Source organism: Ailuropoda melanoleuca, chromosome 3, assembly GCF_002007445.2.
Source record: "Ailuropoda melanoleuca isolate Jingjing chromosome 3, ASM200744v2, whole genome shotgun sequence".
NCBI classification, from domain to species: Eukaryota; Metazoa; Chordata; class Mammalia; order Carnivora; family Ursidae; genus Ailuropoda; species Ailuropoda melanoleuca.
The window spans coordinates 48,314,184-48,332,965 of record NC_048220.1 but is presented as its reverse complement, the minus strand read 5'-3'; the positions used below and the strand labels follow the sequence as shown (position 1 = coordinate 48,332,965).

General features: G+C 40.0%; 1 protein-coding gene across 1 annotated transcript in view; it reads right to left on the bottom strand.

The window, feature by feature from the left end:
* Positions 1-381: 381 nt before the first annotated feature.
* Positions 382-18,782, bottom strand: part of PTCD2 (pentatricopeptide repeat domain 2) — a 32,462-nt gene continuing 14,061 nt past the window's right edge. The window contains 5 exon segments of the mRNA XM_002921339.4: positions 382-1,209; positions 5,083-5,196; positions 12,853-12,927; positions 16,588-16,623; positions 16,625-16,702. Of these exon segments, the coding sequence (XP_002921385.2) occupies positions 985-1,209; positions 5,083-5,196; positions 12,853-12,927; positions 16,588-16,623; positions 16,625-16,702 (528 nt within the window). The 3' untranslated portion in view covers positions 382-984.

Sequence of the window (18,782 nt, the reverse complement as noted above, 5' to 3'; positions counted from 1 at the left end):
GCTGAGAGGCTTGAACATTATGTGGGCTTTTAGAAACAAAAGGCACAACTCACCAGTGCTGTGTTTCAAACCATCACATGACAGATCAGGATGAGGAAGCTTTAACCTGCTGTCATGATGCATTTATTTTTACAAAAAAAATAAAGCATCCCAAGAGACAAGAGAAGATCATTAACACGCTGTAGAACCAAGTATTTATGATCCACACAAAAATAAAGCAATACAGAGAGCATTATGTGGTTTTTATCAGCACTTATTTCGAAAAGTACACGGCCTGCCCATGACCACAGCAGTAACTGTTAAAATTTTAGTTTACTTATCAGTCCTGAGAGCTAAATTCTGGGTTAGTTTTGCTGCTGAGAAAATAAAACAACCTCAAGATGGTTTCTTAGGAACCTTTTATTTCTCTCATTTTTGAGAAAATTTGACACTACTGAACCTTAAATGAAAATTTCAAGTCCATATGCAGGTTCACAAGTATCTTATTTAGGGTCACAGATAAATGATGACAGAAGCAGTGAGAAAATCCTGGGCTACTGTCCAGCGTGGCATGATAGGCTTCAGACCTCCTGAATTCAGCAAGGGTATAATCTACGAGTAACTACTCCCCTGAAAATTCACTGGAGTTGACCACTTAGGTGAACTGCTTCCCACTGGTGCTTACTGGGTTCTACTCTGGTACCAGGAGCTGTACTGGAGACCACAGCCATGTTCCTTCACGGATCCTCAGAAGTTTACACAGGAGAAGCGTCCTTCCTGAAGGAGCAGAGCCTTCTGCTTGATTGTATGTAGATCTTCACAGCAGCACAACATTAACTACTCCAGTGAGCATGCCAGTTCTCAATGAACTCAGAAATTTAAGGAGACCAAGTGTTTGTTAGTATACCATCCACTGGAGTACAATGCCTGATTTCTTAGGAAGCCATTAACTCACTAGAAACAGGACCCTTCCGGCTCAGACCCATGGGGGGTTTGAACCTAGGGTTACTCAGCCCACAGGGACTGGTTGAGTGGCTGGAAGGTCCGATGGCTGACTGTCCTCTTGTTTAATAGCATCATGTGGGATTTCCTGTCCCCAGGGGTGTGGCAGAGCAGAGTATCCAACGTGTAAGTGGTGACTTGGCCATTTATGTGCAGTTTCCTATAGATCTCATCAAATCTGGCTAGAAGGGCAGGCATATCCTTCACTTTTTCCCTTGCTTTGGCCAGCTGGGAAAAAGAAGAGCAGATCATTATATGTCTGCAAGATTTCTTCTTTGTTCTTCTTATCTTCCAAGAAGCAGAGATACAAATGCATGAAAATGTATAATGTATATCTATAATGGTGAAAACCAGGGTACTGGGGCACAAAGAAGTATGAATGGATTTCACAAGCTATACACAAAATTCAGAATTAGTATCTGAAAATCATTCCTAATATCTCATAAAAAAGGTGTTCAAATGGTACATAATATACAATGAAACATACCAGGATAGAGTCAAACAGCAATGGAAACAAAGTTTGCCCAATTTAACAATCAGAGCAGGAGGTGGGGCCAAATTATGTGAAGGTTTATAACACATGGTAACTGTTCTGGAATTCATTCTAGAAGCCGTCAGAAGGTCCAAATTAGGACATGATCTGACTTAGGTTTAAATGGCTGTGTAGAGAAATGGGAGGGGAGAGACTAATCTGGAGGCCAGCATCATAGTCCAGATGAGAGAGAATGATAGTCTAGACTGGAAAATGTATACACAAGATGGAGAAATAGATGTATGACAAATATATATGGGAGCTCCAACTGAAAGGATTTATTGTTGAAGAGATCAAGGAAAGGGAAGAATCAAAGACATCTCCCCAATTTGGGCTTTAGCAACTTGGATATGGGTGAGGTCATTAACAGGGATGGGGAAGATGGGAGGACCAGATTTGGAGGGGGAACAAATCAAGAATTCTGTTCTGGACATGCTGAGATGCCTGTGAAAGATCTAAGTGGGTAAATCAAGAAATTGTTGGATATACACCAACATGAGGCAAGGAGAGGTCTAGACCAAAGGTATAAATATCAGAGTCACAAATATATGATTGCTATTTAATCTACAAAAATGGGTGAGCTCTAAATTACAATGCAGAACTTTTTTGAACAAAATCAACATTTTACTTGGTTCACTCCTTATTAATGATACAACTTGTGGCACCTGGGTGGCTCAGTCAGTTAAGTGTCCAACTCTTGATTTCAGCTCAGGTCATGATTTCGGGGTAGTGAGATTAAGCCCTGCATCAGGCTCTCCACTCAGCAGAGGGGTCTGCTTTCTCTCTCTCCCCTGCCCCTTACCCCTCCCCCCACTTAGGCACTCTCATGCATGCATGCTCTCTCTCTCAACTAAATAAATCTAAAAAAAACAAAAGAAACTTCTCTTTAAAAAAAGAAATGATACAATCTAACATTTCTTGATGAAATTTACTTGTATTCAAGGTCCCTAAGAAATCCTCTGGTCATCTTCTAAATATATCATAACCCTATTTGAAGCTGGCATATCTTCCTTTCAAACAAGGGGTCCCCACTGAACCTTCAGGTAAGAAATTCTAGCACTTCATGTTCTGAAAAAGAACATTAGGACCATTCTACTGTTTAAGCAGAGAGACTGTACTCCATTGTCAGTTTAGTTTCAAAAAAGAAATCAATGAAGCAACAGCTAATGTTTGGAGTGGTTTTTGTCATAGTAATTAAGAAAATCAAGAATTCTTTTCAAAATTCCTCTGGTGGTATAACAGCACCTTATCTCCACACACAAGACATTTTTAATAACTGCTGGTATCAACTAAACAGTGCATTTGTAAGATGCAAGTTTTACAGCAGAAGGGTCTCCACATGTAGTCTCACAAGCATATTGAGAGCTGGCTCAAATGCTATTGGAGTCAGAGGAGTCATTTATTTCTCAATAGCAGTTCCCCGCACAGCCTCACAACAGCCAGGGAATACACACAACTACAGGCGGAGCTTTTTAAGTAAATCAGGCTTACAGAATTTGGGGGAAAACAAATCAGATAAAAATCAGTATTTTTCAATGTGGAGTTTGTTTGGATGCTGTAGTCATATAGTTGGGACAACATACTGACGGACCAGGTCTAAGTAGAGTGAGAAACTGTGCTATGAGAAACTGAAGTTGTGTCAGTAATGGATGCACCCAACTGTGCACTTTAAAACCCATTTACATTCCCAGTTCTCCTACCTTTTTTAAACATACTCCAAAAGGGTTTGGGTGGACCACAACCTACAGAAAGCTAAGAATTCGAATAGAAAGCAGCTTTAAATTAATCATATCCAGTCAGTTTCCTGACAAGCTCCTTTTGCCAGCAGGAAGAAGCCTTTGGGTGGAAGTGTGAAAACGGGAAGGGGCTGGGAGGGCAACAGTGTGGCAGAGGCGGGGAGAAAGGAGCCAGCGGCGCTCTACCACCTACCCTGCCATCTCAGACGCCAGCAGGGACCTGTACTATCAAAAGTCAAGAGAGGGAGGAAGAACCTAGCAACAGGCCCCTTCATAACTCAAAATGACAGCACCAATTATCATTACTAACAAACTGGTCACGGCCAGTAATTTATGATTTCCTTACAGTTTTTTTCCCTTTAGCTATAGATGTACAAATTACTAAATTTCAAATGACTTACAGTAACTCCTCTTTGTGTGCATTTTTTTTTCCCTAAGATTTTATTTATTTGTCAGAGAGAGAGAGAGAGTACCCACAAGCAGGGGGAGCGGCAGGCAGAGGGAGAAGCAGGCTCCCAGCTGAGCAAGGAGCCCAATGAGGGACTTGATCCCAGGACACTGGGATCATGACCTGAGCTGAAGGCAGATGCTTAACCAACTGAGCCACCCAGGCGTCCCATCCTACTTGTGCGCTTAAGCCATTAGTGTGAGACATGGGTTCATTCACTTCATTTTGCTTTCAATGTTTGGAAATTGCTTATCATTTTTATTTACTTTCATTTTATAGTTTTGCAGAAATATTTATACAATTCCATTAGCTGGTCTATTCAGTACCTAAAACCACAGCTCTAATTATAGAAGCTTTAATATGGTTTAATATCTGACAGGTCTAGTACCTCTTCCTCCTGCTCTTCTTTCACAGGGTTTTCCCAGTTATTCTTGCTAGTCTGTTCTTTCTAGTAAACCTTGACTAGAGAAAGAAACCTTTTATTAGGAGGTTACATTATTACAATCACTTGGGAAGAACTGATTTTATGGGGCTGAGTCTTCCTATCTCAACCCACAGCATGTCTTTTCATTTGTTTAAGTAGGGGAGACTTCTTTATTTGAGAGAGGAGCAAGTGTGCGAGTACAAGCAGGGGGAGGGAAAGAGGCAGAGGGAGAAGCAGGCTCCGTGATGAGTGGGGAGCTCAATGCAGGGCTCAATCGCTGGAGCCTGGGATCATGATCTGAGCTGAAGACAGACGCTCAACTGACTGAGCCATCCAGGCACCCAAGACTTTTTTTTTTAGGATGAGAAATATTGTAGCTGTTTGCTGATGAGAATGATCCACAGGGAAGGGGATATTAATGATGCTCAAAAGAGCGTAAGACATTTTTTGAACTGATGCCGTGCAGTGCGTCAGAGGGATGGGCCCCAGGGCTCAATGGCAGAGCCTGCTCTAGAGAAGTGTGTGTAGTCACCACAGCCTTGGCAGGGAAGCTGAGCACACAGGGACAGAAAGAGGCTGTCCCTGTGGCAGCAGTTCTCTCCTGATTGCTCCTTGAAACAGGAAGCAGGGGTGGTGGAGTGGGGAGAAGGCACTGGAGGCTTGAGGAGAAAGGAAAGAGAAAAGCAGAGGGGACCCAGGAAAACAGTGTGTGTGTGGGGGGGAGCAGGATGGTGAGAATAATGTAAAAGGACAAAGTTTTCCCAGAATTTCAGAGGGTATTTTCTGTTGTAAGAAAAATACTGTTGCACCCAAACACAGAAGTCTTATAACAGTCAGAAGAGAGGGGTTGCCATATTTGACAGTGCTTAAGGTGGCAGCCCAGAGAATGAAGACAGTAAGTGCACATTTTAATGAGAGCCCTTTCACCTTTAAATGATTTCCACAGCAATCACATACTCACCACTTCTTCTGAGAACTCCTGTCTTCTCACAAATTTTGATAAATTTCCCTCTGCAGCATCCTTTAGTATCTCTATCAGGGTTTTCAACATATTTGCTTGGATATGAATCAAAATCTGAATACAAAGAACAAACAAGCAAAAACAAGACTGAGCCAGTGCTCTACAAGGAGATATGTACCCTGCTACAAAAGCTTACATTTATAGGCATCTACCTGCTTTCATGCTATTTCCTAATTCATTCTCTTGCACAAGTTCAAAAATGCTTTGAATATATGTCTATCAGCCAAAACTTATTTTCCAATAGCTAATCAAAACATCTCAACTTCAAAATTTGCTTAAAGGTAGAAATACAGAAAATAGGGATTGTGGAGTCTGGCATGTTTGGGCTGGAATCCTGGCATAGGCCATTACCAAGCTGTATGACTCTGGCCACGTATTTAATCTCTTCCAACGTCTGTATTTGTAAAATGAGGAAAATAGGTTTACATCTCACATTTGAGTTACTGTGAACGTCGAATAAAATGTCAGCGCACAGGAGGTACTCAAACATTACTATCAGTTCCTTCCTCCCTATTCCTTCTAGATTCAGAGGGGAGGACATCACACAATCTCGTAAGATTGACTCCAGTGCAAAAGATACCTTTACCTTTGTTTATTTATTTAGGTTAGGAAATTGTGGGCAAATCAGTTGCTGCAGGTATAAAGTAGAAGCTGGTTCAGGGCTTAATGAGGTACTCCTATTTACACTGCAGCCATTAAGGAACTTTCAGAACTGGATACTGTACTTAGCTTTTAAAATGGTACCACTACCTTCCATCAGACAGACATAATTAACAGAAGAAAAAAAAAAACACATTTCCCGAACTCCTGGGTGGCTCAGTCGGTTGTCTGCCTTCCACTCAGGTCATGCTTCTGGAGTCCCAGGATAGAGTCCCCATCAGGCTTCCTGCTCAGCAGGGAGTCTGCTTTTCCCTCTGACCCTCCCGCCTCTTTTGCTCTCTCTCTTTCATGCTCTCTCTCTCAAATAAATGAATAAAGTCTTAAAAAAAAACACACATTCCCTCCCCTCGTTACCAATGTTCACTAGTACAATTTGAAAAATACAGAAAAGGTTAAAGAAAATAAAAATAAACCAGAATTCCCCAACTAATGTTATCCAGTGTTTAATATATTTGGAAGGTAATACATGAAATTATAATTTTCCTCTGATCTGATTCTGCTTCTTGTCAATTATTACACAATGAATATTTTCTCATTAAGAAATTATAGAATACCTCATTTTTAATAATGAATGCACATCAATCTACCATATACATAAAACGATTCATTAATTTAAGCAATACCACTCTTCAATATATTGATAAATGTGCACACACTAAAAAAAAAAAACAACTTTTCAATCTAGGACGTGATTTTTCCAGAATTGAAATTACGAAGCCAAAGGATGTACACATTTTAAAGGCTCTTGATTCTTTGGAAAAGTAGTATTTCTGGAAAAGCTATTCCTCTTTTTATAGCAAATGAGCTCAGTTCTTTCTATAGTCCATTTTATAATAATTTAAGTTTGTTGAGCAACTCAGGATGAGGGGTTATCTTTGGCCCCAAAGAACAGAATGAAATGATTCCAAGTGGATTAAATCCAAAGAGCTCGAAGTAAGTTCAGTGTCCTCAAGCAAAGGCAAATTCATGAGCGCACCTTTCATTAGGAGGCAACACTCCACAGGTTTCTCACATTCAAGCAGAAGCACTGACTGCCTTTATTCCAGACTATTTTTTCAAGGACATCCTTATAACCAACACCCTGGAAAGACATACACAGTGCTACATGCAGAGAAAAGGGCAGATATGCTTACTGCCCATTTTGAGAGATCTGAGTTCTCCAAATTCAAGATACCTCTCTTAAACTGTAACCTCCTGTATGTATAAGAGGAATACAGACCTTGTGTCACCTTGTGGGAATTGGGTTCAAGAAACTGATGCAAAACGCTAATGTCGTGGCTACTACTACTGCTTTAATTAATAACTGTCCTTCACCTCTCGGTGCCTTGTGAACTCTACTAGTATTCACAAAACTATGGAAGGTTAACTTGTTAGCTTAAAAGTAGGGTAAAATCTCTAACTCCCAATAGTACTTCAAACTCTTTTTTTTTTTTTTAAAGATTTTATTTATTTATTTTGAGAGAGAGAGAGACAGCCAGCGAGAGAGGGAACACAAGCAGGGGGAGTGGGAGAGGAAGAAGCAGGCTCCCAGCAGAAGAGCCTGACATGGGGCTCAATCCGAACCCCGGGATCACGCCCTGAGCCGAAGGCAGACGCTTAACGACTGAGCCACCCAGGCGTCCCAAAACTCTTGTTAATAAAAACCAACTGACTGGGTTGGCAGCTGTCCTATTGAGGGCAAGGAGAAGTCGACCTTGTTACGTGTTATGTCTCTAGTGCCTGGCACCTAGTAGACCCTCGACAAAAATGAATGAGAAGGAGAGCTGAGGTCCCCTAGCAATTTACACAGATAAGCCTCCTGGAGCTCCATGCTAGAAACTATTAATGATGTGCTCCTGGAAGATTTCAACATCTCTTCTTAAGTTTTCCCAATTTCTCTCCCTGCCTCCAGCGACTATCTATGATTCAGAAGGGATCCCAAGAGTCAAGTTCGATACCTCGAAATATACTGATGAAGGGCAATATAGATGAGGCCGTTACTGACGAAAAGCCAAGAAAAAATGTAAAGCTAGGAGAGCTTGTCTCAAGCTGAAACCTTAGGTTATGGTTAAGGAAAACCAGATCAAGGCACAGCACACTGCTTTAATCTTAAAGATTGCAAACAAAAGGCTAGGAAAATTAGCAAGGAATAGGGGGGAATTTAGGTAAGAAAAACTACTCAAACAACCATAGAAGGACATTTTCTGCCCCTCTGATTTTCTTTTCTTTTTTTTTTTTTTTAAAGGTTTTATTTATTAATTTGACAGAGAGAGACAGCCAGCGAGAGAGGGAACACAAGCAGGGGGAGTGGGAGAGGAAGAAGCAGGCTCACAGCGGAGGAGCCTGATGTGGGGCTCTATCCCATGACGCCGGGATCATGCCCTGAGCAGAAGGCAGATGCTTAACGACTGTGCCACCCAGGTGCCCCATGCCCCTCTGATTTTCTGAAACCTCAAGAAATGTTCACAATCGTTGGATGCATTTGACCAAAAAAAGGGAAGAGAGGCCCTGAACATGCAGCAATTTGCATTTTGTCTTTTTCTTTTCAAGTTTGCTATATTTGACGTAGAATATCATAGGGCAGTAGAGACTGCTAGTTTTCTAAGTAATATCCACCCCCCCTTCTTATTTGATTAACAGAACTAACTTCAACTGATGCTGTCATGTACAAAACTCAAAGACTGTATTTCTGAGGTTTCTTTGCTACTAGGTGTGGTCACAGGATTATGTTCTGGCCAATAACATGTAAGTACAAGTGGCTGGGTGAGACATTTGGGAAAGCATCCTCAAAGGGGCCCAATTTCTTTGTTCTTCATTCTTCCTACTTCTTGCTGGAAAAGGTGTAATAGATGGAAAACATATGCTCAGGATGGTATTGTGAAAATACAGAAAGAGGCTGGGTTCCTGATGTTACCATAAAATGTCACACCAGACCCAAAGTGACCATCTCTGGTTCTCTACATTGAAGAAAAACAAACTTTTTCATTTGTATAGACTCTTATTTTTCTCAGGTCTATATTGCTCCAACTAAAATGCAATTCTTAACTTCCACATACAGGCAAGATGCTGCCACAAAGGGATTTATGAGAAATGAGTTCTGTCTCCTTGCCTACCCCATATAGCCCAGGAGACTTCCTAGCATGGGCTCTAACTTTAGGGCGACCTTAGTGACTGGAGAAAGGGGCATTAAAATATTTATCTGTGTTAACAAATAATGATAAAAGTGGCAAAACTAACCAACTGCCAATTCCCCTGCAAGGTAATTCAACTCCAAAACGGGTGTCCATTTGGAGACATGCCTTACTTCTAGAGACATGATTAGAATTCAAATAACATTGGTGGAAAGCTACCTCATGTTGGTCTTGGCTACTTTCAAACATATTTAGAAGTGGAAATTAATCCTTTGATATTGGTCAACACTGTTGAAGAGGGGACTATAGTTCTTTTGAGATTGATGGGTTTAAATTCAGACAGCAGAGCCAACATGCATGTGCCTCAACGAGATCATCTGCTAAATCAATTCAGTGTGTAGCAAGTATTAGCTGGGAAAATGGAAAATCAGGCCCTCTGGGTCATATTGGCAGCAGGAGTAATTTTGATGAAAAGAAAATGAAGTTGAGGGGGAAAAATTAGGTGAGTTCAAATTCCAAATGGCAGCAGGAAAAAATTTTAGTATAAGACATTAATTTTTAAAGTAGATCAGAAAAAAAACTTCATTTATTTCTGCTACTGCTGACTGAACAGACTTTCTACTCAGCCTATTTGTCAGGTTTCCATTTCTTAATAATTAACAAATTGCCCTTAAGGATTCCAAGTAGATGACTCAGCCTTAGAGAAGCTAGGGCCCATTAAATCAGCTTTTAAAAACCTGCTCTAATAACAGAGATCTGAATCTGAGAGATTATTAAACCCGAGAATGGCAACCATCTCTTTTTCATATCCCTAAGGAAGCCAAAACAGGTTTACACTGAAACATGACCAACTTAGATTGGACATTTGGAAAAAGTTCCTGACTGAGCGTTTTTAAACAATAAAATGGTCTTTAAGTTTCCGAACAACATATACTCCTGTGACCCAATTCAGGGAGGGGATGATTCATATTCAAGATCAGTTCAAGGTTCCTTACACAGTGTTTGCCATAAACATGCCCATTTCACCAAGTTTGATCAGCTACCTTTCCTTTCCAGCTCTCAGAGAACAGGAGCGACTCCTGCTGCATACGTCCCACCATCCTCTGGATTTCTCTTCCTCCTATGAATGGATAGCTACACTCTCAGCAGCCTATGTTTTATTTCCAACAAAACACTTTCTCATATGAAAAAAATTATTATGAGATTCTCATAATAACTGTGACAGACAGCCAAGGTTTGCAAGAGATGAAGCATCTAAACTCAAGGACATGGAGTATGTGTACTACTGGCACCTTGGCCTCTTGACATCCTATCCTATGTCCTTTTCATCATCCAGGAGGAGCAGCTAATTCCAATCCTGGATAAAAAAGACACAACCCTTGTCTCTGTAGGTCTTGAGTGGTAGGGAAACCCTCGACTTTGTAGTCAAGACACGTTCGTGTTAAAGCTCTGACTCTGCTCTGCTACATAATTAGCTTCAAGAACTTAGGTGATTTATTTACTCTTTGAATCTCCATTTTCCACAGGTATGATATGGCCAAATATTGTTTCTACAGTATTGTATAAAATGAACCAGAGTATTAAGTTGCTACCTAAAGTAAATTAAAACTCTGCTGATCTCTCTCTCTTCAATTTCTCACCACAACCCTTACAGATCCCTCCAAGCTCACTTCAACTCTAAGAAAAGCTACCAATGATCCAAAGAACACTCCTCTCACCACACTCTTGTGTACCACTTTCCCTCATGATGCCATGAACCGCCTGAAATGCTTGCAATTCTACTTCTGTCCAATCACAAAATGAGTTCATCTGCAGGCTGCTCCCCTCCCCCCCAAGAAGCAATGATATACTTGGATACCCAGGGCTGTCCAAATCCAGTAGGAAGCAGAGAAGAAGGTACAACACATATGGCACCTGCTGGAAGACCACGCTTCCTAACGTGTTTGGCTTACTGATATTGTTGGCTCAAACAGCCTGAACTTCTGGATTCTGGACCTTTGCCACCCTGACCTCCCAGATCTGCTTATGCCTGTGAGCTTTTTAGGCTGACCCATTTGCTCTGACCTGCAGTTTCTGCGTAGGCATGCAGTCATGGGATAGGGGCTGTCTGCAGCAGGCTCTGATGGGAAAGGCTGTCAGCCCCTTAGATTTCTGTCTCTTTCTTCCTTGTCTTTTTCTGATGATTCCTCTGCCTCACCACTGATGTCTTATTAAACTCACTTCTCAGTCCTCTTACTTCCTTTTTTTGCGGCATTTGTCAGTTCCTATCAGATCCACTGCTGGTTTTATATAGATGAGCTCTTAACTGACAGCTCTGACATTCATCCCCCCTCTAGGCTCATCCTTTAAAAACTACAAGATCTCTTTTTGGATACTTTTCTAGTATTTAGTCTCTTCCCTTCCAAAACCATCCTTTGTTTCAGGGTCTCTATTATCACTATGCCCATCTTTCTGGTTCTCCAGGCTCATCTTTCCCTCACATGAAAGGACTTTGAAAAGTCAATGTGAGGTCAAATATAAGGTATTCTTATCTCAGACATCTTGGCAACCTTATTCTTCAAAGTTTACCATAAAGGCTCATCTAGTCCTTCTCTTGAAAGTCATCTGGGCACTGGTCTGGGGGTGACATTTGAGGATAATGACTATGGAAGAAATGAAAACCATGGAACCTTGGAGTCATACCCAATTCCTATTTACTAGGTTCTAGGATTTGTTACATATAAATATTCCTCTTTGTGTAACACACTTCATTTCAAACAAATAAAACTGGTATTACCAAGCACTCACTGAACACTGATTACATGCCAGGTAGTGTGTTAACTACTACAATGCATTATTCTTTCAATTTTCATAATGAAAGGACAGTAATTATTTATCACTACTGCTGCTTCAGATAAAAGGAAAATGGGGACCATAGAGTTTAAATAAGTTGCCTGAGGATGAGCTCAAGGCTAATAAGAAGTGGTTATGATTGAAAGTTTACATTCTTTTAAATGGAATCCTCAGCAAAACTAATCTCCCAACAGAGAATGCCCTTTCACCCTCATCTCTCTAATTCCATGGCCCTGTCCTCCCTCAGACACTGCTCAGCAATTCTCTCCTCCCTGAGATACGCTCAGTCTGTTCCCACTGGCCGGCCCTTCACTCCCTATGCTGTAACACTGCACTGGCTGTGAGGTCTTATCCTAGTTCATACCATACTGGTATTAATACGTTTCTGTTCTTTTGACAATGTATTTCTCATCTTGATCCCTTAATGTTTCAGGAGACTAAGTTCTTGAAAGTTAGGGGCTTTCTTTTCAACACCCCATAACATAAGTATACTCAGCATAAGCAGGGCCTCAGTAGGGGCTGGCTGAGTGGGGTACATGATGTCTCTAATGACCACAGAGTCTCCTAGTCTTTTTCATTGCTCCAGAAAGGTGTGGATGACTCACTGCTTACTGGGGCAGATGGGCCATGGCAGCCTGGAAACACGGAATGAAAACAGCTAACATTTACTGAGTGCTTACCATATCAAGCACTATTTTATGCACCGTAGGTATACTAACTCCTATGTTAGGTACCATGAATTGGATGCAATTAGCACAAAGATTTTTCTCAAGTCTTAATCAAGAGAAAATAGAGTCCATCTCCTTCCTCTCTATATCTACAGCCTTCTGTAGTCTTGTGTTATACCTGCGGCATTTAGCTACATCTCGTATCTGAGCTACATTTATCTACATTTTCCACCTATTTGTATCTACATTTTCCACCTATTTAGAAATGCCTGTATTGACTCCTGTTACAGGGCCTATACTGTAACACAGAGCTCAATAAATCACTGAATTGAATCAAGATCTTTGGAGATCAATATTCATCATACATAGGTAAAAAAAAACCTAAACATCATTTTTACCACCTTTCAAGCCTTACTTTAAACAATAAAGAAGTCACTTACATTTAAATTGGCACAGAGTACATTTTCTTGCTTCATGATTTGGGAAAAAAAGGATATAGCTTTCGCCACCTGGTTCTAGAAGAAAGAAAAACAAGTTATACTCCAAATCATATGAACATTCTTCTGCTATCATAAAGATCATTTTTTAAAAGATTTTATTTATTTATTTGACACAGAGAGAGCACAAGTAGGGGGAGCAGCAGAGGGAGAGGGAGAGGGAGAAGTAGGCTCCTTGAGCAAGGAGCCCAATGTGGGACTTGACTCCAGGACCCTGGGATCATGACCGGAGCCGAAGGCAGATGCTTAACCGACTGAGCCACCCAGGGGTCTCACATAAAGGTCGTTTAAAGATAGTAGGGTATTCCTGTTTATGGTGCCCCAGAGGTTTTGAAGTCCACAAATAAAAAGTTTTTTTGGTAATCAAAAATGAACTTTCTATAAAATGTTTCCTACAGTTGCATATTACTGAATTTTAAAAATAACTTCCAAAACATTTTATTTTTATTGAAGTAGAGTTGACACACAATGTTACAGTAGTTTCAGTACAACTTAGTGATTCAACAACTCTATACATTATGCTGGCTCACCACAAGTGTAGCTGCCATCTGTCACCACACAGTGCTATTACAATGCCATCGACTATATTCCCAGTGCTGTGCCTTCCATCCTGTGACCTTCGCATTCCCAAACTGGAAGATTACTGAATGTTTTAATAACCTGCCTGCGTTCCAGTTTTTAAGATGGAGGCATAAAGTTGGCATTTCTCCTTATCCCACTGGAAGACTTAAAAAAAAAAAGAAAAGGAAAACAAGATTGAGAAGCAGAAATGCCAACTCCGTCTTTGCCATCATTAGAAGAGAGCAGAAAGTTCAAACTACAGAAGAGATGGAAGCACTGGCAACAACACAGGAGACGGAGCACAGGAGTAACGTCTGGACAAAGCAGTGTGCAGAGACCACTGCTGCCTATCTTAGTAAGAGCCCACCAAGTAGTTCTCAAAGGTGAGGGGCATCCCCTGAAGTACAACACCTGAATTCCGTTTACAGTGATGGTAACAGAATTCAGGACTAGTAATGAGAAGTCCTCTGGACGCTTTTGGTGGCAAAGGTGAGGCTAACCAAGAATTTAAACAGATAAGTCGTATTTATAGGAAACAGTCCGTCACTACGGTAGTGGCAGAGAATGAGATTTTTCATTGAAAACCGCCTCCATGCCTATTCCCATTAGCCAGGGAGAAATAAAGCCTATGCATTTTGTAGCCAAAACGCATACATAAAAAAAATTCCTACTAGTCTAGAGCATGGCATCATGGCTCTGGTCTCTCTCTGACATGAATCTTCTTTCTGTAAGCAGTTGGTCTAAGAAACTTGTTTTCAATGACAAGCACTCAAAAATGCACCAGCGCATGATCTGTATAAAGACACTAGGAGGAACAAAAGAGTGAGAAAAGGGATATAAAAATCAGAAAGAATCAAAATCAGAAAATAACCGGCAGATGAAGAAACCCCAGTAGAGAAATGTTTCCATGGATACAGAGGACAGTAATGAGAAAAACAAACAAGATCAAGTAACTCAGAAGCAGGAAAAAAAAAAATCAGGCTGGTCTCAGATTTCTCCATAGCAATATTCTATACCAGAAGACAGAAGAGCAATGCATAGAAAAACCTCAAGAAAAACAAGTGTCACCTCAGAATTTTATATCTGGTCAAAATATAGTTCAAGCCAAAAAACCAGGCACATAATTTTAAATACCAACAACTTGGGGAATTCTCTTCCTCTGAAGAAGGAAGACACTTTACTAGAAGACACATTTCAGTCAACAAAGAGATGACTGGAAAACCAATAGAAAATGAATATTTTTAAATATATGAGTATATTTAAATATATGTAAGAATATATGTTTAAATATATATAGGACTAAAACAAATGTGGGGAATATGGTTACAGAATGGAGCACAAGTGTTATATTCTCGGATAATGCAGACAAAGGGAGAAAGAATGTAAGAGAAAGTACGCCTATTGCCTTGTCTTTATTACATGGGGTCAGAATAATAGCATTTGAAGCTGACAAATCAGGCACATTTAAGAGAAAAACGAGTACTATGAAAGGTAACGTATCAATCAGAACTGTGTGGTGGAGAAGAAGGAAAATGAGAGAAAAAAGAGGAAATATACTAATTTCAGCTTTACTTACAGTAGGGCATTAACAGGTACAGTCAAGGTAATCAGAGGACTAAGCATATTAAATCATATAAATTTAGTGGTTTTAAAGTAACCACTAAAGCTAAAATACAAACCAAAAGAAAGAAAACCACTACATGCTGTAAGGAATTTTAAAAGTTATAAAAACAAAGCATAACTAAAACCTAAGATTAACTATTCCATGTCTATACAGATGGGCAAAGTTAAAAGAAAGACTAGCAGTGTATCATGAAACAAAAGTTCAAATCTATGCAGTGTACAAGAGATACACAAAAACAAACCAATTCAGAAAGACTGCAAATAAAAGAATAGGAAAAGGAGGCAAATACAAACCTAATTAAACCAAAGAGGCAAACAAAAACAGAGGGGAGATATTAACATTAGGCAAGGTGAAATTCAGGTGGAAGCATGAAACAAGACCAAGAGCGGCACTTTATAATGCTACAGTGACAGATTCACAATGATATATGCATCAGTGTTATATCATAACTGTACATATCTATGCACCAAATGGCGTAACTTAAAACACACATAAAGGAAGAAACTACAGGAGCTACAAAAAGAAACAAACATTCTTAAAAAGGGACTTTAATTCATCTCCTTCAGCTCATGATAAATTCAGACAAAGCAATCTCCCCGGCCAGACAGTGAAGCTTAGAAAGTTAAGGCAGTAGAAACTAGCAACTGTTGTATCCTCTTCAGTCTTTGTCCTTCAATGACTTCCTTAGCAGTAGATCCAAATAGATCGCCCTGATATGTTCATTTCTAATTAATGATAAACAAGGGTTCTCCAACCATTCTTTACCAGCTGGATAAATAAACTGGCTTGGTTATTTTTGCTGCCCTAAAATCTCCTTTTACACATAGGAAACATTTAACATACTTCACATTTTCTTAAGCCTTGGAATAGGACCTCTTGGGAAGGGCTCTTCAAGGAGGGTATTGCAGCTCTAACTGTCCTTTACTGCTTGTGACAGCAGGTAGGTCCTCTCTTCTCTCTCTTACCTCAGCTGCCTCCACTTCTTTGTCCAGAGACGGGGGAGGCAAAAAGATCACTGAAACCTCTTCCAAATAAAAGTATTTGGGTTGAACTAAGAAATGTAAGATGACCCCACTTAAACAATGAGCTGACCCAGGATTCCTCATTCACCTGAGGTAAATTTCACTTTGGAGAGGATTAAGTTAAACTGTTCTGAAAACATTACACAGTAAACCAATCATTTGAAATTTTCACTTGAATTACTTGAGAAATTTCTCTCAGAGTAGAGCTTCTCTCACTGAGGCTCCATAGAATATGGGCCAGACCCTTCTAAGCAGCAATGCATGGCAGGTCCTCAACTGTAAACAAAAACATCCTTTGGAGGCACAGGTATGCACATAGGTTGCCATGGCACCAAAGGCATTGGTCTTTTTATGGGAAATTTCCCTTACAATACAGACAGAAGGAAAAAATAAATAAATAAAAACAAGAACAAATGAAAGCAGTCAAGTCTTCCCACTCTTGGTTCACTAATGTGCACCCCAAAGCCTTACCTGATTCAGAGCTAAAGCCACAGCAAAACAGGATGCTTCTCCTGGAGAGGACTTCTCCTTTGATCAGGGCTTCTTCTCTTAATGTAGTACAGATTTTCAAAGATTCAGGGCTATTCTGCCAGGAGACAGGATTGCTCAGTAAATAAATGTCATACACCTTTAAGTTTAAATAAAAGGAGTAATAGTGCTCAGTATTTCAGATTTCCTTTTTTAAGAATTTCCCAGAGCCTATCTCAAGCCACTTAACAGATTAAGCCCCATATAGAGACTATTTCCAAACAGACCTAATTATCTACACATTAGCAGTTCAAATCTACATTAACTTCATTTGTAAAGCCTTTTGTCCATTTTCTGAATTGGGGCCTTTTTACCACAGGTCTCTTTGTATCTGGGCAGACTGGTTCCTAGACATAAGTACCATAATGTAAAAGTGTAAAATCTCAGTTTGTTACTGCATTAAATAATAATGTAAAGCTCAGCAACACTGAAAAGTTTCCTGAAGGGATTTCCAATCTGAAAACATCCATGTAAGTCAAATACTTGAAAAAGTGAACACTTATATATAAATGTATGCCACGAAAGAATCCCATGAAAATAGAAACAAATCCAAGAACATGAATGACACAGAAACCAGAAGACAGCAATGGTAAAACTGAATCTTCTTCCTTTGTACACAATATAGGTGGATAAGGTTTATGAGAACAGTATTAGCTTTGCATCTATGTCTATCTGTCATGACATGATTCACAACTCAAAACCTGAAGTAAAAACTGAATTTGATGAGCGAAGGCAGTTCCCAGAATTGACCTGGAATTTGTAAAGGCTGACTAGTTCAATTTTTCAACTCTCATCTCCACTGAGTAAAACAAGTTATTTTTAGACAGAATATAGGGGAGAAATGTCATCTGGCCATCCTAAATAGCAGAATTAAATTCTCTCCACTTTATCATACGCTCAGGGAGGCATCTCTAAAAAGGTCAGAAAGCTCAGTATTACAGTGCTGACTAAGCTGATGTTCAAGTGTTGTTGTGTTTGGTTGGCCTTCTGTTTCACAGAAAAAGAAAATGGTATGACTGGAAAGGACGATGTAGGGGTGCCTGGGTGGCTCAATCGGTTAAGTGTCTGACTTTGGTTTTGGCTCAGATCATGATCTCAGGGTCGTGAGATCGAGCCCTGTGTCCAGCTCTGCACTCAGAGTGGAGTCTGCTTGTCCCTCTCCCTCCCCTTCTGCCTCCCTGCCCCAGCCACCGCTCTCTCTCTCTCACACACACACACACACACACACACACACACACACACACACACACACTCTCTCTCTCTCTCTAATAAATAAATAAATAAAACCTTTAAAAAATAAAGAAAGGATTACCTAAAAATCTAGTGATGAGCAAACTAAGACCCTCAGACCAAGTCTAGCCTATGGCTAAAAATGGTTTTCACACTTTTACAGATTTGTAAAAACAAAAACAAATTACAATATGTGACAGAGACCATATGGGGTAGACACATACATGGCCACTAAAGCCTAAAGCATTTACTATCTTACTATTTTATAGTAAAAGTTTGGGGCTCTTAAATTCAACCCTTTCATTTTACAAATAAATTAATGACCACTTCAAAGCCAGTTAATGCTGAAGTTGAGACTAGACTCCAAGTTTCTCAATTTCCAGGATGGTTTTCTTTCCACTATAACACTACTGCCTCTCTTGTTTTGGAAAACTGGTATTGCTACATTTTTCAGGGAAATGTTTTAACGGCCCATGTTCTTCCACCTTGGCTGGTGTTCCTTCATTTTTGCCATAATAAGGTTCTGTTAAGTTTCCAAAGTCTAAATGACATGAATGTCTACAGTAATGCATAGAATCTTGGTAGCTGCACTCTATCAGTTATCCTTTATTCACTGATTCATTCAACCAATAAGGGAGAAATAGTTTCTAAGTACAAAACACGATCCCGATACAGTAATGACATACAGACTTATAAGTCATTTTTTCTGTCATCAAAGAGTTCATTCTAATGTCATATACATTTACTAAAGATCAATTGTTTACCAGGGACTGTTAGGTGCTGGCATACAAAAATGCCTCAAGCTTAACCTCTAGTGGGGAGGATGAAATGCCCACCTACTGAGAATAACATCAAGCAGGGTAAGTGTCACAGAGGTGATACAAACAGAGCACAATTAGAGAAGGTTG